Below are 23,767 nucleotides of genomic sequence, written 5' to 3' on the forward strand. Positions count from 1 at the left end.
TATAACAGTAATAATCCTTTATAACAACAATAATCCTTTATAACAGTAATAATCCTTTATAACAGTAATAATCCTTTATAACAGTAATAATAATCCTTTATAACAGTAATAATCCTTTATAACAGTAATAATAATCCTTTATAACAACAATAATCCTTTATAACAGTAATAATAATCCTTTATAACAGTAATAATCCTTTATAACAATAATCCTTTATAACAGTAATAATCCTTTATAACAGTAATAATCCTTTATAACAACAATAATCTATCTATCTATCTATCTATCTATCTATCTATCTATCTATCTATCTATCTATCTATCTATCTATCTATCTATCTATCTATCTATCTATCTATCTATCTATCTATCTATCTATCTATCTATCTATCTATCTATCTATCTATCTATCTATCTATCTATCTATCTATCTATCTATCTATCTATCTATCTATCTATCTATCTATCTATCTATCTATCTATCTATCTATCTATCTATCTATCTATCTATCTATCTATCTATCTATCTATCTATCTATCTATCTATCTATCTATCTATCTATCTATCTATCTATCTATCTATCTATCTATCTATCTATCTATCTATCTATCTATCTATCTATCTATCTATCTATCTATCTATCTATCTATCTATCTATCTATCTATCTATCTATCTATCTATCTATCTATCTATCTATCTATCTATCTATCTATCTATCTATCTATCTATCTATCTATCTATCTATCTATCTATCTATCTATCTATCTATCTATCTATCTATCTATCTATCTATCTATCTATCTATCTATCTATCTATCTATCTATCTATCTATCTATCTATCTATCTATCTATCTATCTATCTATCTATCTATCTATCTATCTATCTATCTATCTATCTATCTATCTATCTATCTATCTATCTATCTATCTATCTATCTATCTATCTATCTATCTATCTATCTATCTATCTATCTATCTATCTATCTATCTATCTATCTATCTATCTATCTATCTATCTATCTATCTATCTATCTATCTATCTATCTATCTATCTATCTATCTATCTATCTATCTATCTATCTATCTATCTATCTATCTATCTATCTATCTATCTATCTATCTATCTATCTATCTATCTATCTATCTATCTATCTATCTATCTATCTATCTATCTATCTATCTATCTATCTATCTATCTATCTATCTATCTATCTATCTATCTATCTATCTATCTATCTATCTATCTATCTATCTATCTATCTATCTATCTATCTATCTATCTATCTATCTATCTATCTATCTATCTATCTATCTATCTATCTATCTATCTATCTATCTATCTATCTATCTATCTATCTATCTATCTATCTATCTATCTATCTATCTATCTATCTATCTATCTATCTATCTATCTATCTATCTATCTATCTATCTATCTATCTATCTATCTATCTATCTATCTATCTATCTATCTATCTATCTATCTATCTATCTATCTATCTATCTATCTATCTATCTATCTATCTATCTATCTATCTATCTATCTATCTATCTATCTATCTATCTATCTATCTATCTATCTATCTATCTATCTATCTATCTATCTATCTATCTATCTATCTATCTATCTATCTATCTATCTATCTATCTATCTATCTATCTATCTATCTATCTATCTATCTATCTATCTATCTATCTATCTATCTATCTATCTATCTATCTATCTATCTATCTATCTATCTATCTATCTATCTATCTATCTATCTATCTATCTATCTATCTATCTATCTATCTATCTATCTATCTATCTATCTATCTATCTATCTATCTATCTATCTATCTATCTATCTATCTATCTATCTATCTATCTATCTATCTATCTATCTATCTATCTATCTATCTATCTATCTATCTATCTATCTATCTATCTATCTATCTATCTATCTATCTATCTATCTATCTATCTATCTATCTATCTATCTATCTATCTATCTATCTATCTATCTATCTATCTATCTATCTATCTATCTATCTATCTATCTATCTATCTATCTATCTATCTATCTATCTATCTATCTATCTATCTATCTATCTATCTATCTATCTATCTATCTATCTATCTATCTATCTATCTATCTATCTATCTATCTATCTATCTATCTATCTATCTATCTATCTATCTATCTATCTATCTATCTATCTATCTATCTATCTATCTATCTATCTATCTATCTATCTATCTATCTATCTATCTATCTATCTATCTATCTATCTATCTATCTATCTATCTATCTATCTATCTATCTATCTATCTATCTATCTATCTATCTATCTATCTATCTATCTATCTATCTATCTATCTATCTATCTATCTATCTATCTATCTATCTATCTATCTATCTATCTATCTATCTATCTATCTATCTATCTATCTATCTATCTATCTATCTATCTATCTATCTATCTATCTATCTATCTATCTATCTATCTATCTATCTATCTATCTATCTATCTATCTATCTATCTATCTATCTATCTATCTATCTATCTATCTATCTATCTATCTATCTATCTATCTATCTATCTATCTATCTATCTATCTATCTATCTATCTATCTATCTATCTATCTATCTATCTATCTATCTATCTATCTATCTATCTATCTATCTATCTATCTATCTATCTATCTATCTATCTATCTATCTATCTATCTATCTATCTATCTATCTATCTATCTAATGTGATTTGGATGGTGTTCCACCACCAACAGGAGGAGAACCTGAAGCACCTGATGTTAACAATGTAAGAGTTCATGGTGTGTTTTGTTTCAGAACTGAATAAGAAATTGCAAGAGAAGAAAGAGGAGAATGCTGGAGCAGTTTAAACCCACAGGCACCTGAAGATAAACACAAGATGATCTTTATACAGGATCTAATGTGATTTGGATGGTGTTCCACCACCAACAGGAGGAGAACCTGAAGCACCTGATGTTAACAATGTAAGAGTTCATGGTGTGTTTTGTTTCAGAACTGAATAAGAAATTGCAAGAGAAGAAAGAGGAGAATGCTGGAGCAGTTTAAACCCACAGGCACCTGAAGATAAACACAAGATGATCTTTATACAGGATCTAATGTGATTTGGATGGTGTTCCACCACCAACAGGAGGAGAACCTGAAGCACCTGATGTTAACAATGTAAGAGTTCATGGTGTGTTTTGTTTCAGAACTGAATAAGAAATTGCAAGAGAAGAAAGAGGAGAATGCTGGAGCAGTTTAAACCCACAGGCACCTGAAGATAAACACAAGATGATCTTTATACAGGATCTAATGTGATTTGGATGGTGTTCCACCACCAACAGGAGGAGAACCTGAAGCACCTGATGTTAACAATGTAAGAGTTCATGGTGTGTTTTGTTTCAGAACTGAATAAGAAATTGCAAGAGAAGAAAGAGGAGAATGCTGGAGCAGTTTAAACCCACAGGCACCTGAAGATAAACACAAGATGATCTTTATACAGGATCTAATGTGATTTGGATGGTGTTCCACCACCAACAGGAGGAGAACCTGAAGCACCTGATGTTAACAATGTAAGAGTTCATGGTGTGTTTTGTTTCAGAACTGAATAAGAAATTGCAAGAGAAGAAAGAGGAGAATGCTGGAGCAGTTTAAACCCACAGGCACCTGAAGATAAACACAAGATGATCTTTATACAGGATCTAATGTGATTTGGATGGTGTTCCACCACCAACAGGAGGAGAACCTGAAGCACCTGATGTTAACAATGTAAGAGTTCATGGTGTGTTTTGTTTCAGAACTGAATAAGAAATTGCAAGAGAAGAAAGAGGAGAATGCTGGAGCAGTTTAAACCCACAGGCACCTGAAGATAAACACAAGATGATCTTTATACAGGATCTAATGTGATTTGGATGGTGTTCCACCACCAACAGGAGGAGAACCTGAAGCACCTGATGTTAACAATGTAAGAGTTCATGGTGTGTTTTGTTTCAGAACTGAATAAGAAATTGCAAGAGAAGAAAGAGGAGAATGCTGGAGCAGTTTAAACCCACAGGCACCTGAAGATAAACACAAGATGATCTTTATACAGGATCTAATGTGATTTGGATGGTGTTCCACCACCAACAGGAGGAGAACCTGAAGCACCTGATGTTAACAATGTAAGAGTTCATGGTGTGTTTTGTTTCAGAACTGAATAAGAAATTGCAAGAGAAGAAAGAGGAGAATGCTGGAGCAGTTTAAACCCACAGGCACCTGAAGATAAACACAAGATGATCTTTATACAGGATCTAATGTGATTTGGATGGTGTTCCACCACCAACAGGAGGAGAACCTGAAGCACCTGATGTTAACAATGTAAGAGTTCATGGTGTGTTTTGTTTCAGAACTGAATAAGAAATTGCAAGAGAAGAAAGAGGAGAATGCTGGAGCAGTTTAAACCCACAGGCACCTGAAGATAAACACAAGATGATCTTTATACAGGATCTAATGTGATTTGGATGGTGTTCCACCACCAACAGGGAGGAGAACCTGAAGCACCTGATGTTAACAATGTAAGAGTTCATGGTGTGTTTTTGTTTCAGAACTGAATAAGAAATTGCAAGAGAAGAAAGAGGAACTCGAGGAGGCCAAACAGAAGATCAAGAAAGCGAAAGGAGAATCTCTTAAATGTAAGCAGAAGGTCGTGGTCAGTCCACACACTTGAGAGAAATCCAGGTTCTTGTGACTTGTGTGAGGATTTTAATCGTTCCTCTCGTTTGTTTGCAGTTCTGAAATTACTGGAGGATCTGAGGAAGACGAACAGGAAGCAGGAGGATCATATCAAGGAATATCTCACTAAGATCAAGAGTGAGTTTAACAGCTCTTTCATTCAAACCACAATCTCCACATCATTCAGATCTACAGTTAAACATGTGTGTGTGTGTGTGTGTGTGTGTGACTTTCATGTTTTTTTTACCAAACAGATCTTGAAGAGCAGCTGAAGAAAAAGCAGAAGGATTTATAACAACAATCATCCTTTATAACAACAATCATCCTTTATAACAGTAATAATCTTTATAACAGTAATAATGCTTTATAACAGTAATAATAATCCTTTATAACAGTAATAATTTTATAACAGTAATAATCCTTTATAACAACAATAATCCTCTCTCTCTCTCTCTCTCTCCTCTCTCTCTCTCCTCTCTCTCTCTCTCCTCTCTCTCTCTCCTCTCTCTCTCTCCTCTCTCTCTCTCTTCTCTCTCTTCTCTCTCTTCTCTCTCTCTCTCCAGCCATCCAGGTGGTCTTTCTAAAGGAGGAAGTAACCCAGCTGAATAAAGCTCTTGCAGAACTTAAAGAAGAGAAGGATGAGAAGATTGCAGGTCAGCTCCATCTCCAGTTCTCTCCAGCATATAATGTGACGTCTAATCTGAGATCTGGTCTGAAATCTAATCTGAAATCTAATCTGAAATCTAATCTGAAATCTAATCTGAAATCTAATCTGAAATCTAATCTGAAATCTAATCTGAAATCTAATCTGAACTAAATGTTCTTGAAGATATGGAGAAGGAGATCAAAGAGAAGAATAAAGAGATCACGTTCCTGAAGAGAAGTGGCTGTGAGGAGACCAGTAAGTAGAGAAGCAGAGATGTGAAGCAGGAGGTAGGAATCACTTCAGGATGGAAAAAAAATTATGGTTCTTCAGGATTGAGTGAGGGAGAGGGAGAAAAAGCTGCGGGAAGGAAATGGGTTTTAACAATGAAGAATATGAAGGACAGCTTGAACAAGTGATGAGGAGGTTCTTTAAGATAAGAGAGGAACTAGGAAAAAGCAGGAAGAAGAAAGGCAGGAAAGCGGAAGATTCTTTAGCGGAGATGGAGGTGAATGTGTAAGTTAAAGACACAGGAGAAACTTGGTAGAAGAGGAAAGAGATGAAGCAGGAAAAGGAAATGATATGGGGTTCTTTAGGTTGGAGCAGGTACCAATGACAGTGTGGACCAGGAACGAGGAGAAGTGTGTTGGTGGAACATGAATTGATGTATTAGTGTCACAGAGGTGAGATATCATTCCTCCATCCACACAACACTTCTGTTTATCCAGCTTCTGTGTGTGATCTTCAGAAAAGGAGATATCTGACCTGCAGAAGGAGCTAAAGGTGAAAGAACGAGAGCTGGAACAGGTGAAGAGGGAGAACGCTGTACAGATCAGAGGTGAGGAAACCAACCAGAGGAGCATTTGCTCTCGGGTTGTTCTCGAGGCTCGGCCCACATCATCTAAATCTTCCTATACTGATGTGTTGTGTTTGAAACAGAACTGCAGCGGCAGCTGGACGAGAAGAAGCACAAACTGGAGGAGAGCAGAGCTGAGCTGAAGACCCTCGACGAGGAGAACGCCAGTCTGAGTACCAGCACAAATACCTCAATAATCTTTTCTAATGATCAGTACAATAATAATAATCCTTTATAACAGTAATAATCCTTTATAACAACAATAATCCTTTATAACAGTAATAATCCTTTATAACAGTAATAATCCTTTATAACAGTAATAATGCTTTATAACAGTAATAATGCTTTATAACAGTAATAATTTTATAACAGTAATAATCTTTATAACAGTAATAATCTTTATAACAGTAATAATGCTTTATAACAGTAACAATAATCCTTTATAACAACAATCATCCTTTATAACAGTAATAATCCTTTATAACAGTAATAATCCTTTATAACAGTAATAATCCTTTATAACAGTAATAATCCTTTATAACAGTAATAATCCTTTATAACAATAATCCTTTATAACAGTAATAATCCTTTATAACAGTAATAATAATCCTTTATAACAGTAATAATCCTTTATAACAGTAACAATAATCCTTTATAACAGTAATAATCCTTTATAACAACAATAATCCTTTATAACAGTAACAATAATCCTTTATAACAACAATAATCCTTTATAACAGTAATAATCCTTTATAACAGTAATAATCCTTTATAACAGTAATAATCCTTTATAACAGTAATAATCCTTTATAACAGTAATAATAATCCTTTATAACAGTAATAATCCTTTATAACAGTAATAATCCTTTATAACAGTAATAATAATCCTTTATAACAGTAATAATAATCCTTTATAACAGTAATAATCCTTTATAACAACAATAATCCTTTATAACAACAATAATCCTTTATAACAACAATAATCCTTTATAACAGTAATAATCCTTTATAACAGTAATAATCCTTTATAACAACAATAATCCTTTATAACAATAATCCTTTATAACAACAATAATCCTTTATAACAGTAATAATCCTTTATAACAACAATAATCCTTTATAACAACAATAATCCTTTATAACAACAATAATCCTTTATAACAGTAATAATCCTTTATAACAGTAATAATCCTTTATAACAGTAATAATCCTTTATAACAGTAATAATAATCCTTTATCTATCTATCTATCTATCTATCTATCTATCTATCTATCTATCTATCTATCTATCTATCTATCTATCTATCTATCTATCTATCTATCTATCTATCTATCTATCTATCTATCTATCTATCTATCTATCTATCTATCTATCTATCTATCTATCTATCTATCTATCTATCTATCTATCTATCTATCTATCTATCTATCTATCTATCTATCTATCTATCTATCTATCTATCTATCTATCTATCTATCTATCTATCTATCTATCTATCTATCTATCTATCTATCTATCTATCTATCTATCTATCTATCTATCTATCTATCTATCTATCTATCTATCTATCTATCTATCTATCTATCTATCTATCTATCTATCTATCTATCTATCTATCTATCTATCTATCTATCTATCTATCTATCTATCTATCTATCTATCTATCTATCTATCTATCTATCTATCTATCTATCTATCTATCTATCTATCTATCTATCTATCTATCTATCTATCTATCTATCTATCTATCTATCTATCTATCTATCTATCTATCTATCTATCTATCTATCTATCTATCTATCTATCTATCTATCTATCTATCTATCTATCTATCTATCTATCTATCTATCTATCTATCTATCTATCTATCTATCTATCTATCTATCTATCTATCTATCTATCTATCTATCTATCTATCTATCTATCTATCTATCTATCTATCTATCTATCTATCTATCTATCTATCTATCTATCTATCTATCTATCTATCTATCTATCTATCTATCTATCTATCTATCTATCTATCTATCTATCTATCTATCTATCTATCTATCTATCTATCTATCTATCTATCTATCTATCTATCTATCTATCTATCTATCTATCTATCTATCTATCTATCTATCTATCTATCTATCTATCTATCTATCTATCTATCTATCTATCTATCTATCTATCTATCTATCTATCTATCTATCTATCTATCTATCTATCTATCTATCTATCTATCTATCTATCTATCTATCTATCTATCTATCTATCTATCTATCTATCTATCTATCTATCTATCTATCTATCTATCTATCTATCTATCTATCTATCTATCTATCTATCTATCTATCTATCTATCTATCTATCTATCTATCTATCTATCTATCTATCTATCTATCTATCTATCTATCTATCTATCTATCTATCTATCTATCTATCTATCTATCTATCTATCTATCTATCTATCTATCTATCTATCTATCTATCTATCTATCTATCTATCTATCTATCTATCTATCTATCTATCTATCTATCTATCTATCTATCTATCTATCTATCTATCTATCTATCTATCTATCTATCTATCTATCTATCTATCTATCTATCTATCTATCTATCTATCTATCTATCTATCTATCTATCTATCTATCTATCTATCTATCTATCTATCTATCTATCTATCTATCTATCTATCTATCTATCTATCTATCTATCTATCTATCTATCTATCTATCTATCTATCTATCTATCTATCTATCTATCTATCTATCTATCTATCTATCTATCTATCTATCTATCTATCTATCTATCTATCTATCTATCTATCTATCTATCTATCTATCTATCTATCTATCTATCTATCTATCTATCTATCTATCTATCTATCTATCTATCTATCTATCTATCTATCTATCTATCTATCTATCTATCTATCTATCTATCTATCTATCTATCTATCTATCTATCTATCTATCTATCTATCTATCTATCTATCTATCTATCTATCTATCTATCTATCTATCTATCTATCTATCTATCTATCTATCTATCTATCTATCTATCTATCTATCTATCTATCTATCTATCTATCTATCTATCTATCTATCTATCTATCTATCTATCTATCTATCTATCTATCTATCTATCTATCTATCTATCTATCTATCTATCTATCTATCTATCTATCTATCTATCTATCTATCTATCTATCTATCTATCTATCTATCTATCTATCTATCTATCTATCTATCTATCTATCTATCTATCTATCTATCTATCTATCTATCTATCTATCTATCTATCTATCTATCTATCTATCTATCTATCTATCTATCTATCTATCTATCTATCTATCTATCTATCTATCTATCTATCTATCTATCTATCTATCTATCTATCTATCTATCTATCTATCTATCTATCTATCTATCTATCTATCTATCTATCTATCTATCTATCTATCTATCTATCTATCTATCTATCTATCTATCTATCTATCTATCTATCTATCTATCTATCTATCTATCTATCTATCTATCTATCTATCTATCTATCTATCTATCTATCTATCTATCTATCTATCTATCTATCTATCTATCCATCCATCCATCCATCCATCCATCCATCCATCCATCCATCCATCCATCCATCCATCCATCCATCCATCCATCGGTCTGTCTGTCTGCAGTTGAACAGTTGGGTAATCTGACTGAAGAGTTGAATAAAGGAGATAAGGATAAAGGAGTTGAGCTTCGTGAGGCTCAGAAGCGAATCTCTGGTACGTGATCTGTTTCTCTCCTCGTATTTTTAATCAGTAATAATCCTTTATAACAGTAATAATCCTTTATAACAACAATAATCCTTTATAACAACAATAATCCTTTATAACAGTAATAATCCTTTATAACAGTAATAATCCTTTATAACAACAATAATCCTTTATAACAGTAATAATCCTTTATAACAGTAATAATCCTTTATAACAACAATAATCCTTTATAACAGTAATAATCCTTTATAACAGTAATAATCCTTTATAACAACAATAATCCTTTATAACAATAATAATCCTTTATAACAGTAATAATCCTTTATAACAGTAATAATCCTTTATAACAACAATAATCCTTTATAACAGTAATAATCCTTTATAACAACAATAATCCTTTATAACAACAATAATCCTTTATAACAATAATCCTTTATAACAGTAATAATCCTTTATAACAACAATAATCCTTTATAACAGTAATAATCCTTTATAACAACAATAATCCTTTATAACAGTAATAATCCTTTATAACAACAATAATCCTTTATAACAACAATAATCCTTTATAACAACAATAATCCTTTATAACAGTAATAATCCTTTATAACAACAATAATCCTTTATAACAGTAATAATCCTTTATAACAGTAATAATCCTTTATAACAGTAATAATCCTTTATAACAACAATCCTTTATAACAATAATAATCCTTTATAACAGTAATCCTTTATAACAATAATCCTTTATAACAACAATCCTTTATAACAGTAATCCTTTATAACAGTAATCCTTTATAACAACAATCCTTTATAACAACAATCCTTTATAACAACAATCCTTTATAACAACAATCCTTTATAACAACAATCCTTTATAACAACAATCCTTTATAACAACAATCCTTTATAACAACAATCCTTTATAACAACAATCCTTTATAACAACAATCCTTTATAACAACAATCCTTTATAACAACAATCCTTTATAACAACAATCCTTTATAACAGTAATAATCTTTATAACAGTAATCCTTTATAACAGTAATAATAATCCTTTATAACAATAATCCTTTATAACAGTAATAATAATCCTTTATAACAGTAATAATCTTTATAACAGTAATCCTTTATAACAGTAATAATCTTTATAACAGTAATCCTTTATAACAATAATCCTTTATAACAGTAATCCTTTATAACAGTAATAATTCTTTATAACAGTAATCCTTTATAACAGTAATCCTTTATAACAGTAATCCTTTATAACAGTAATAATAATCCTTTATAACAGTAATCCTTTATAACAGTAATCCTTTATAACAATAATAATAATCCTTTATAACAGTAATCCTTTATAACAACAATCCTTTATAACAGTAATAATAATCCTTTATAACAGTAATCCTTTATAACAGTAATAATCTTTATAACAGTAACAATAATCCTTTATAACAGTAATAATCTTTATAACAGTAATAATCTTTATAACAGTAATCCTTTATAACAACAATCCTTTATAACAGTAATCCTTTATAACAGTAATCCTTTATAACAATAATAATCCTTTATAACAGTAATAATCTTTATAACAGTAACAATAATCCTTTATAACAGTAATCCTTTATAACAGTAATCCTTTATAACAGTAATCCTTTATAACAGTAATCCTTTATAACAACAATAATCCTTTATAACAGTAATAATCTTTATAACAGTAATCCTTTATAACAGTAATCCTTTATAACAACAATCCTTTATAACAGTAATAATCTTTATAACAGTAATCCTTTATAACAGTAATAATCTTTATAACAGTAACAATAATCCTTTATAACAGTAACAATAATCCTTTATAACAGTAATAATCTTTATAACAGTAATCCTTTATAACAGTAATCCTTTATAACAGTAATCCTTTATAACAGTAATCCTTTATAACAGTAATAATCTTTATAACAGTAATCCTTTATAACAGTAATAATCTTTATAACAGTAATCCTTTATAACAACAATCCTTTATAACAACAATCCTTTATAACAGTAATAATCTTTATAACAGTAACAATAATCCTTTATAACAATAATCCTTTATAACAATAATCCTTTATAACAGTAACAATAATCCTTTATAACAGTAACAATAATCCTTTATAACAGTAATCCTTTATAACAGTAATCCTTTATAACAGTAATAATCTTTATAACAGTAACAATAATCCTTTATAACAGTAATCCTTTATAACAGTAATCCTTTATAACAGTAACAATAATCCTTTATAACAACAATCCTTTATAACAGTAATAATCCTTTCTTTTATTTACAATTATAACTTTATGTAGTTTTGATTCCAAAATGGCAACAAACATAAACAGTGTTTTTACATGTCCTTCATCTATCTATCTATCTATCTATCCATCCATCCATCGGTCTGTCTGTCTGCAGTTGAACAGTTGGGTAATCTGACTGAAGAGTTGAATAAAGGAGATAAGGATAAAGGAGTTGAGCTTCGTGAGGCTCAGAAGCGAATCTCTGGTACGTGATCTGTTTCTCTCCTCGTATTTTTAATCAGGATTTCTTCTCTACATGGAGGTGACGGTCTTTAATTCAGTGATGTGATGATGTTCTTCTCAACAGATTTGGAAAAGCAGCTGAAGAAGAAGGAGAAGGAAGTTTCTGAGCTGGAGAACACAAACTCAGGTGAGGGATGTGTTCCTGCAGCTGCAGTGTGTCAGGAGTCACACCTTCTGGGAATAATCTCATGATCTGCACTTTATTCACACCACGCTTTGGTTTGTATTTATTTCAAAAGTAATTCTGATGATTTTCTCACATGAACAGAACTTGTGGAGCAGCTGAAGCAGAGCCAGAAGGAAGTTTCAGAGTTGAACCACGATAACACAGGTAAGAGATGTTTCTCCACCCAGACTCCATGACTGATACAGGGAGTGACATTGTGAGGAGTGTGTGAGGAGTGTGTGAGGAGCACACAGCAGCATGGGTGGACTGATGAACAGGATTATGAAGTGGATGTAAGTGGAGTGCTTAGTGTACAGGAGTGTGGTCATGATGGAACAGGAAATGGTAAAGCTTCAGCTTTTAGAGACAAAACCACACATAAGAGTGGGATGTTAATGGGGTGCACTTACTTAGGCTCATATAGTTTATGGTACATAAGCGTGCAATCAGTGTCTCCTAAGGACTTACTTATCTACCTGGAGGTATCTTCAGTCCACCTGATGGTGCCATCTCAGGATTATTAACCTATTCCTGGGTTTAACACCAAACGTTTTCAGACTAACCACTATGGGGGTGTGTGTGTGTGTGTGTGTGACTTCTACATGTTTTTTTACCAAACAGATCTTGAAGAGCAGCTGAAGAAAAAGCAGAAGGAGCTTTCAGACCTGAAGAACAATAACGCGGGTGAGAGACGTGTCTCCATAATCACTCAGGTTTTATTACTATACTGAATTGAAAAGTCTGGAACTCAGTCATGTGGTGATGTTCCTCCAAACAGAGCTTAAAGATCAGCTGAAGAAACAGCAGAAGGATCTTTCCACTCTGAAGAACAATAATGCAGGTGAGAGACATGTTCTTCTGTCCAGTCTCACTTTAATGGGTGAATAAAGAACTGGACAGGAAACAGGAAGTGCGTGCTGATGTTTTATTCAGATTTTTTTTTACTTTTGAAGTGCGTACACAGAATGTTAAAGATCTAACTCCATTTTTTCTGTGAGTTCTGTGAGCTCTGAAGAGCTCTGTCTGAGAGCTCTTTTCTTGGTCTTGCAGATGTTTTCTTAACCTCTCACCCTAAGAGTAACTGTATTTAATCATCTTGAGACGTCTGATTCCTTCTTGTGATTGGCTGGAATCATCAGTCCGAAACGTCCATTCTAAGGAATTATCAGTTTTTCTCTATTATCAGTGTTATTCAGTCTCCAAAGTACCCAACGTTGATGGACCATCAATCAACCTTATGGTATCATCTGTCTATCTTGAGATGTTGAAGGTGTCATTGTTTCATCAAAGAGAACATGAGAAGAATTAAAGCTACCTTTAGGCAAGTTACTGCCACCTCAAGGTAGCTTTAACCCTTCTCACATTCTGTTTGATTCATAAAGTGTCAGAAATTCTCGGAAGGTACCAGAGATCCATCAGAAGGTACCAGAGATCCATCAGAAGGAGTCATGTACTGGATCATCATATGATTTTCTCCCAAACAGAACTTGAAGCGCAGCTGAATCAGAAGGAGAAGGAAATTTCAGACCTGAAGAACAATAAAGAAGGTGAGAGATATTTCTTCACCCAGACTCCATCACTCTCCACCACAAAGATCTAGAACTGTGCGAGAAGATCTTTTATGTATCAACAAACATTTTTAAATCAATAATTTGATTGTTTTCTTAATATCAAGTCGTTTATTTCTGTTTAATTCTTCACTCCATCAACTCTTTACTTCCTGTTTTCTCTGTAGGTGCGACTGAGGAGAACCAGCGTCTGCAAGAAGAAGTGAAGAGACTGACAGCTCAAGTCCAGGCAACAAAGAGTGAGACACTTGAACTTCCTCATGACATCTCATGACATACCTGAGATGTTTATTGACCATCACATGATTTTCTTCTAAATAGAACTTGAGGAGCAGCTGAGGAAGAAGGAGAAGGAACTTTCGGACCAGAAGAACAATAATGCAGGTGAGAGATGTTTCTCATCAGTCTGCTACATCCATTCGAAGGAATCCGTTTTTCTCCATCATGTTCAGTTCTTCTTGAGGTGTTATTCCTTCATCCTCAGCTATCACCAGCCCATAGTTAGATACCACTGAATCAGTCTCCAAAGGTATCCAACATTGATGGCCCATCAATCGATCTTATGGGATCATCTGTCTATCTTGAGATGTTGTCTGAAGGTATCATTGTGCTACCTCGAGGTGACACTAGGGGTGTAACAGGACACATTTCCACTGAAATCTTTCAGTTCAGTGCACGTGTGAGCCGAATGCAGTCCTTTTTACGTGCGGAACACATTTAGAATCCGAGTTCCCTCAGGAACGTATTAAGTGGCGGACCACAAGTTTGTTTAGTCTCTGCCTCGCTCTTTCAGCGCATTTATTATTATTATTATTATTATTATTATTATTATTATTATTTGTTGTAGTTGTTGTTGTTATTATTAAACTTGAAAAGATACACAACACTGCCAGGGGTATAAAGAACTAGAGTTAGCGCAGTGTCACTGTGGCGACACTCCCAACTGGAAATAACATTTGTTTTGCACATGCATGTAAACGCTAAAGAATCCATAGCGCTAGTGTTAGCTGCTAACCTGGAAGCGGCTAGCGCTATGGATTTTTTAGTGTTTTATGTCCAGCTTCAAGAATTTCTTTTAACAGGAGAAAATCCTGACATTTCACATATCGAGTGAGTGAATAAAGGACAGGGGGAATAAAGAGTTTTGTTAAAATCTGCTGAAATAAATAGAATAGTTAAATAAAACATATCTTTATAAAATTACATATTAAATGTAAAACACACACACACACACACACACACACACACACACACACACACACACACACACACTGGTATTACCCAAATGGGGTCTAACAAATGTAAACTATTTAATTAATTAAATGTTCCATTTATTTCATTGTATTTCATCAATTTCATTTGTGCCAATTTAATTAATTACTTATTTTAATCAATATATTAAAAAGTGTATTAAATTTATTATATTTATTTATTATATTTATTTATTTATAAAATATTATAAAATATAGATAGATGTAGATATTATTTAACAAAAAAGGCCTTTTATTAAATACATATAATAATAAACTGCATTAATAAAAAGGACAAGCAATTTTAAATCTTCCCTCTAAATGTACAGAACCGGGACTTTTGTTTACTGTTACACCACTAGGTGGCACTGATTTGCATTGCAAAGTAGCTTTAATCCTTCTCAAGTTCTCTTTGACCCATAAAGTGTCAGAGATCCATCAGAAGGAGTCATGTACTGGATCATCATATGATTTTCTCCCAAACAGAACTTGAAGCGCAGCTGAATCAGAAGGAGAAGGAAATTTCAGACCTGAGGAACAATAAAGAAGGTGAGAGATGTTTTTCAGATGCCATCACTCTCCACCACAAAGATCTAGAACTGTGCGAGAAGATCTTTTATGTATCAACAAACATTTTTAAATCAATAATTTGATTGTTTTCTTAATATCAAGTCGTTTATTTCTGTTTAATTCTTCACTCCATCAACTCTTTACTTCCTGTTTTCTCTGTAGGTGCGACTGAGGAGAACCAGCGTCTGCAAGAAGAAGTGAAGAGACTGACAGCTCAAGTCCAGACAACAAAGAGTGAGACACTTAAACGTCCTCATGACATTTCATGACATACTTGAGATGTTTATTGACCATCACATGATTTTCTTCCAAATAGAATTTGAGGAGCAGCTGAGGCAGAAGGAGAAGGAACTTTTGGACCAGAAGAACAATAACGCAGGTGAGAGATGTTTCTCTTTTACCCAGACCCCATCACTCTCCTTCATTCTCAGTACAATACAGTGTTTATTGGAGGAGAACATAAGGGAGCAGGATCACTGGTTTCTGACAGAAGATCTACAGTCTGAAATGAAGAGCCAGTACTAAGTTTTGAGGGATGACTGAGATCTTCCACAGAATTATAAACATGTCTCAGTGGTGTGTATCATCAGTTTCTGGTTCATCCAAATGAAGGAATCATCAGCCCATCTCAGGTTATCATCTGTCTAAACATTGTGTTGTTCATCTGTCTGAGGGCATCAGAAAGGTGGATGAGGTTTGATCATGGAGATAAAGTAGAAACTCGTCTGTAGTAATTCTTCAGGATACTCTTGTGTTTAGTAACATACCATCAGAAGAGCACTTTTTATGATCTGCATGTGTTAGTGATGTCCATCTCCATAACTGAGAACATCTCAAAGTGAGATATGAAGCAGCTGCTGATGTGATACGATACGATTCCCCACACTTTATTAATAATAACAGTTTAGTGAATCTACTAATAATTAAATAGAAAGAAATCGTTTTTTCCACACACAAATATCTTCAAAACAATCATCACGACATCGCTACACAACTTCTATACTGACCATCATTAGTGAAAGTATCTTCTCTAATCTCACCTGCTGTGTTCCTCTTTCTCTTTCTGCTGTTTGACTTTTTACTCACTCAAAGTTTTCACCATGAAGACCTGCCATTAAATCTATACTCCTCCTCCACCTGCAGGTGGCACTGACTTGGCTTGATGTAGCTTTAATCCTTCTTAATTCCAAAATCTTGGATCCACAACATCACAGCACTGACCTGAAGTGACTTCACTGACCTGCCTCCATGTGTCTGAAGCCACACAAATACGCTTTCGTTTGGCCTTCCATCCACACTGTGGCGCTATTTCCAGGCAACGAAAAATTAGCTTTTTGAAAAAACTCTTCAAAGTGGAAAAATATGAAAACGCCAAATACCTGAGCCTTTTCAGACGTTTGGGTGTGGATGAGCAACTTTTTAAAAATGATTGAAAAGGAACATGTGGACGCAGAGCATTTTTAGACGAAAAACACAGTTTCCACGTGATCTGGATTGTGTAATGATCTGGATTGTGTAATGATTTGGATTGTGTAGTGATCTGGATTGTGTAGTGATTTGGATTGTGTAGTGATCTGGATTGTGTAGTGATTTGGATTGTGTAGTGATCTGGATTATGCAGTGATTTGGATTGTTTAGTGATTTGGATTGTGTAATGATCTGGATTGTGTAATGATTTGGATTGTGTAGTGATTTGGATTGTGCAGTGATTTGGATTGTTTAGTGATTTGGATTGTTTAGTGATCTGGATTGTGTAGTGATTTGGATTGTGTAGTGATTTGGATTGTGTAGTGATTTGGATTGTGTAGTGATCTGGATTGTGCAGTGATTTGGATTGTTTAGTGATCTGGATTGTGTAGTGATTTGGATTGTGTAGTGATCTGGATTATGCAGTGATTTGGATTGTTTAGTGATCTGGATTGTGTAGTGATTTGGATTGTGTAGTGATCTGGATTGTGTAGTGATCTGGATTGTGTAGTGATTTGGATTGTGTAGTGATTTGGATTGTGTAGTGATCTGGATTGTGTAGTGATCTGGATTGTGTAGTGATTTGGATTGTGTAGTGATCTGGATTGTGTAGTGATCTGGATTGTGTAGTGATCTGGATTGTGTAGTGATTTGGATTGTGTAGTGATCTGGATTGTGTAGTGATTTGGATTGTAGTGATCTGGATTATGCAGTGATTTGGATTGTGTAGTGATCTGGATTGTGCAGTGATTTGGATTGTGTAGTGATCTGGATTGTGTAGTGATCTGGATTGTGTAGTGATTTGGATTGTGTAGTGATTTGGATTGTGCAGTGATCTGGATTGTGTAGTGATCTGGATTGTGTAGTGATTTGGATTGTGTAGTGATCTGGATTGTGTAGTGATCTGGATTGTGCAGTGATCTGGATTGTGTAGTGATTTGGATTGTGTAGTGATCTGGATTGTAGTGATCTGGATTGTGTAGTGATCTGGATTGTGTAGTGATCTGGATTGTGTAGTGATCTGGATTGTGTAGTGATTTGGATTGTGTAGTGATCTGGATTGTAGTGATTTGGATTGTGTAGTGATCTGGATTGTGTAGTGATTTGGATTGTGTAGTGATCTGGATTGTGCAGTGATTTGGATTGTGCAGTGATCTGACTGTGCAGTGATCTGGATTGTGCAGTGATCTGGATTGTGTAGTGATCTGGATTGTAGTGATCTGGATTGTGTAGTGATTTGGATTGTTTAGTGATTTGGATTGTGTAGTGATCTGGATTGTAGTGATCTGGATTGTAGTGATTTGGATTGTGTAGTGATCTGGATTGTGTAGTGATCTGGATTGTGTAGTGATCTGGATTGTGTAGTGATTTGGATTGTGTAGTGATCTGGATTGTGTAGTGATCTGGATTGTGTAGTGATCTGGATTGTGTAGTGATTTGGATTGTAGTGATCTGGATTGTGCAGTGATCTGGATTGTGTAGTGATCTGGATTGTGTAGTGATCTGGATTGTGTAGTGATCTGGATTGTGTAGTGTAGATGTAGACTGAGATCCATCACAGTATCTATACCGTGTTTGATTTTCTTCCAAATAGAATTTGAAAAGCAGCTGGAGCAGAAGGAGAAGGAAGTTTCAGACCTGAAGAAGAAGAACACAGGTGAGAGCAGTGTTTGTATACTGGATGTGAACACGATGAGAAGTGGAGCTATCTTTTGTTTCTCCTTGGTTCTGAGTACTCCATCAACCTTTTCTTTTCCGTCTCCTCTGAAGTTGTGATCGGTGAGAATGAGCGTCTGCGTGATCTCGTGACGGGACTGAACGAGCGAGTTAATAATGCAGACAGTGAGACACTTTCAGTTCTCCATTTCTCTCCATTTAACCATAATCCATAATGTTCTGAAAGATAGTTTGATGGAGCTGATGAAGACTTTCATTACACACGGACATGTTTGTGAGTTTCACATGATAATCTTCTGAACAGAACTGGAGGAGCAGCTGAAGCTGAAGGAGAAGGAACTTTCAGATCAGAAGAAGAAGAATGCAGGTGAGAGATGTACTTCTCCATCCAGATTCCATCACTATCCATCACTTTATTCTCAGTAAAAACATTAGGGAGCAGTAGATCTTAGCATCATTCCCATTCAAGGTCCATCTTGATCATCATCAGGCTTCTGTGGCTTTCACTGATTTCTCTCACTAATATCTCCTGCAATCTCAAGAAAAATGAAAGTAAAAGAATACAGAATTAGAATTTTATTCCTCCTTGTTCTCTGTAGATGTGATTGAGGAGAGTGAGCGTCTGAGAGGAGATGTGAGGAGACTGAACACCAGAGTCAAGGCCCTGGAGAGTGAGATACTTTAATTTCCTTCATTTCATTCTCCCAGGGTTCCTGAGTTCCTGAATGTCAAATCACTAGAAGCTGCTTTAAATCCGTATTGTATCTCATTTTCTCCTCAAACAGAAATTGAAGAGGAGCTGAAGCAAAAGGACAAGGAAATTTCAACCCTGAAGAAAAATAACAAAGGTGAGATATCTCCTTCTCTTCTCTGCTTTCTCGATCTACTGCTGGATTTATCTACAATCATTTATAATCTTTATTTATTTAGAACCCTGTTTATTAGACCTGTGTTCAGTTCATCTGCACACAATCGTAATTGGTCAAATAAGCGGTAGGAGATGATCCAGGTGGAGGTGTTCTAGGATGTAAGTGTAGATGTGGTGGTGAAGAACCGGTGAAGCCGAGAGCATTATAATGGTGGAAGGTCTCACATCTAGCCGTGGATCATCACCTTCTACCATGAACACTTCCAGCATTAAGGAATTCAAGCTGTTATGGATGTTTTCAGAGAGAAATTGACTGAAAGGATCAAAATAACTAACACTTTATTTTCATTATACATTTTACAGCCTCAATTCTATAAAAGTTAGGACACTTTAATTCACACACACGTGCAAAATCTGAATAAAAACAAAATTAAATTATTTAAAATCTCATAAATCCATATTTTATTCACAATATTTCAATTGTTGAAACTGAGGAAATGTAGAATTTTAAGGAAAAAAATTCATTTTGAGTCTGATGGCTGCAACACGTCTCAAAAATGTTAGGAGGACTAATCTCTATTCTACTGAACTCTATTCTACTGAACTCTATTCTACTGTCCTCTATTCTACTGAACTCTACTGTCCTCTATTCTACTGAACTCTATTCTACTAAACTCTATTCTACTGTCCTCTATTCTACTGAACTCTATTCTACTAAACTCTATTCTACTGAACTCTATTCTACTGTCCTCATTCTACTGTCCTCTATTCTACTGAACCTCTATTCTACTGTCCTCATTCTACTGAACTCATTCTACTGAACTCATTCTACTGTCCTCTATTCTACTGTACTCTATCTCACTGTACTCTATTCCACTGAACTCTATTCTACTGTACTATTCTACTGTACTCTATTCTCACTGTACCATATTCTCACTGCACTCTATTCTACTGTACTCTATCTACTGTACTCTATTCTACTGCACTCTATTCTACTGTACTCATTCTACTGTACCTATTCTACTGTACTATATTCTACTGTACTCATTCTACTGAACTCTATTCTACTGTCCTCTATTCTACTGTACTCTATTCTACTGTCCTCTATTCTACTGAACTCTACTGTTCTCTATTCTACTGAACTCTATTCTACTGTACCTCTATTCTACTGTCCTCTATTCTACTGTACTCTATTCTACTGAACTCATTCTACTGTACTCTATTCCACTGTACTCTATTCTACTGCTCTATTCTACTGTACTATATTATACTGTGCTCTATTCTACTGTACTCTATTCTACTGTACTATATTATACTGTCCTCTATTCTACTGTACTCTATTCTACTGAACTCTATTCTACTGTACTCTATTCTACTGTACTATATTATACTGTGCTCTATTCTACTGTACTCTATTCTACTGAACTCTATTCTACTGTACTCTATTCTACTGTACTATATTATACTGTGCTCTATTCTACTGAACTCTATTCTACTGTACTCTATTCTACTGTACTCTATTCTACTGTACTCTATTCCACTGAACTCTATTCTACTGTACTATATTATACTGTGCTCTATTCTACTGCACTCTATTCTACTGAACTCTATTCTACTGTACTATATTATACTGTGCTCTATTCTACTGCACTCTCTTATATTCTTTGGTACTCTACTGTATATATTGAATAATATATACAAATATGTAAATAATCCTTTGTCCTTTTATTCCTCTGTACTCTACTGTACAATATTCATCTGTACTCTCTTATATTCTTCTCTACTTTATTTTACATAAGTTTACTCTACTTTTATTTCTATAATTACATTTCTATTAAAAACAGTTCTGTCCTGTATTACATGTATAACTTTACCCCTTTATTCTCCCTGTGTTCTCTTTAGAGCTGATTAATGAGAACAACGGTCTGCAAGAAAATGTGAAGACCTTGAATGAGCAAATAGAGAAGCTGGAGAAAAAGAGTGAGACACTTTAACTCATCACTTCCTTTTCATTTTTCTTATTCATTCGTTTCAGTAACAGACAATAAAACATATTCCCAGTGTAAAGAGCAGCAATGAAGTAAAGTGTAGCGTATGTGTACTGAATATTTCTTTCATATGAATTTGAGTTGAATGGATGGAATGTGTGAGGATCACAGGAGGAGTGTTGATCAGGTTCAAGATTTGATTGTGTTCACTTGTTTTGTTTTTCTTGTGTGAACAGAGCCGGTAAACACAGTGGCGCCTCCTGTATTCACCCTCAGTAAGTGCAGCTGTAACATTACAGTGCTGAGAGACGTTTTTAGCTGATTTAATCAAGTCTTCACTCTTTTACAAACTAATAAAATAAAGCATTATTTTATTCAATGGGCTTATATTAATGAATGAGATTAATGTGTTTGGCCACGCCCACTCCATTGTGACTCATTGTGAGTCCATGATTCTAACTGAGACACTGAAATGTTACCTAGGAACTAGATTCTGGAAATAAAAAGTAACCCAGCTTCCCCTGTCTCATCAGCATCTCTGGAGTTTGACCTCAAGACGGCTCATAAGAGACTTGAGATCTCTGGCGACAAACGTTCGATGCGAGCAGTTGATTACACCATCACTCGAGCTGATAACCCGGGACGTTACGACACGGCATTCGCTGCTCTCACTTCTTTGGGCTTCAGCTGGGGAAAGCCGGACTGGAGGATAAAGGTGAACGACCACCCCTGCTATGTGGTGGGTGTGGCCTCTGAAGCGGCCCCCAGGAAAGGAGAGATCGGTTACAGGCCCAGTAACGGCTACTGGACCATATTCAACAATAATGGACGGTACTACATACAAAGAGACGCCTGCTCTGCTCCATCTTGACAGCCAACTCAACATCATTAACATCGTACTGGACATCTTTAATGGGGAGGTGACCTTCTACAACAACGAGACCAATGAACTCATCGGCTCCTTTACAGGGAACAAGTTTCAGCAGAAGCTCTACCCATTTGTTGCCAGCTGTGGTAAAGAGAGTTACAAGAACTGGCCCATAGAGCTGATGGATACTAATTTGTCACTGTGGCTTAATAACTAACCAACACATACACACACACACACACACACACACACACACACACACACACATGCATATGCTATATACTTTTTTTTAATAATTGCATCCTTGTAACATTTCACATCATTTCATAAAATAAAATAAAAAGTTTAAAGCTTTCAAGGTTCTTCTTGTCTTTGTGTTCATGAATATACATGAATATGCAGATTAGACACACCCCCTCTAATACCTAGCTGATTAGCTAACTGCTTATATGTGAACATGAACCCTCAACTATATTTACAGTTACAGCATTTAGCAGACGCCCTTATCCAGAGCGACTTGCAACTGACTAGTGGAGGATTAAGGGCCTTGATCAAGGGCCCAGCAGTAGCAGCTTGGTGGTGCTGGGATTTAAATCTATGACCTTCTGATGCAGAGTTCAATGCCTTAACCACTGAGCTACAAATGTCTCTTTAGGTCTGCAGTCAAAGTATCATTTGTATTTGTAAGCTGTTGCTGTGAACCCACATCATGTGGTCAGAGGATTTCTCCATGCAGGTGAAGCAGGACATCGTCAGGCTTCCAGAACAAATCAGATCAATC

The 23,767-nt window shown here is 33.6% G+C and overlaps 2 protein-coding genes across 2 annotated transcripts in view; both read left to right on the plus strand.

Moving 5' to 3' along the window:
• LOC124378569 (early endosome antigen 1-like) overlaps positions 1-2,889 on the plus strand; it is a 21,379-nt gene extending 18,490 nt beyond the window's left edge. Inside the window, exon 27 of the mRNA XM_046838297.1 lies at positions 2,837-2,889. Within this exon, the coding sequence (XP_046694253.1) occupies positions 2,837-2,889 (53 nt within the window). The remainder of the gene's footprint in view (positions 1-2,836) is intronic.
• Positions 2,890-5,296: 2,407 nt separating this feature from the next.
• Positions 5,297-23,341, plus strand: LOC124377764 (myosin-10-like). The gene is made up of 23 exons (XM_046837018.1): positions 5,297-5,382; positions 5,559-5,630; positions 6,121-6,210; positions 6,312-6,401; positions 9,909-9,998; positions 12,629-12,691; positions 12,833-12,895; positions 13,352-13,414; positions 13,509-13,571; positions 14,215-14,277; positions 14,466-14,537; positions 14,620-14,682; positions 16,035-16,097; positions 16,281-16,352; positions 16,435-16,497; positions 19,180-19,242; positions 19,356-19,427; positions 19,567-19,629; positions 19,862-19,933; positions 20,048-20,110; positions 22,033-22,110; positions 22,355-22,393; positions 22,652-23,341. The coding sequence occupies exons 2-23, from the start codon at positions 5,561-5,563 to the stop codon at positions 22,987-22,989; spliced, it is 1,776 nt and encodes a 591-aa protein (XP_046692974.1). The 5' UTR covers positions 5,297-5,382; positions 5,559-5,560; the 3' UTR covers positions 22,990-23,341.
• Positions 23,342-23,767: the final 426 nt, after the last annotated feature.

Source organism: Silurus meridionalis, chromosome 24 (genome assembly GCF_014805685.1).
Source record: "Silurus meridionalis isolate SWU-2019-XX chromosome 24, ASM1480568v1, whole genome shotgun sequence".
NCBI classification, from domain to species: domain Eukaryota; kingdom Metazoa; phylum Chordata; class Actinopteri; order Siluriformes; family Siluridae; genus Silurus; species Silurus meridionalis.

Bases quoted from the DNA above. Each gene is read 5' to 3' on its own strand.
- LOC124377764 (XM_046837018.1), top strand. From the start codon at position 5,561: ATGGAGAAGGAGATCAAAGAGAAGAATAAAGAGATCACGTTCCTGAAG. The intron at 12,692-12,832 runs GTGAGGGATGTG...TCACATGAACAG, and splicing joins GCTGGAGAACACAAACTCAG to AACTTGTGGAGCAGCTGAAG. The intron at 12,896-13,351 runs GTAAGAGATGTT...TTTACCAAACAG, and splicing joins GTTGAACCACGATAACACAG to ATCTTGAAGAGCAGCTGAAG.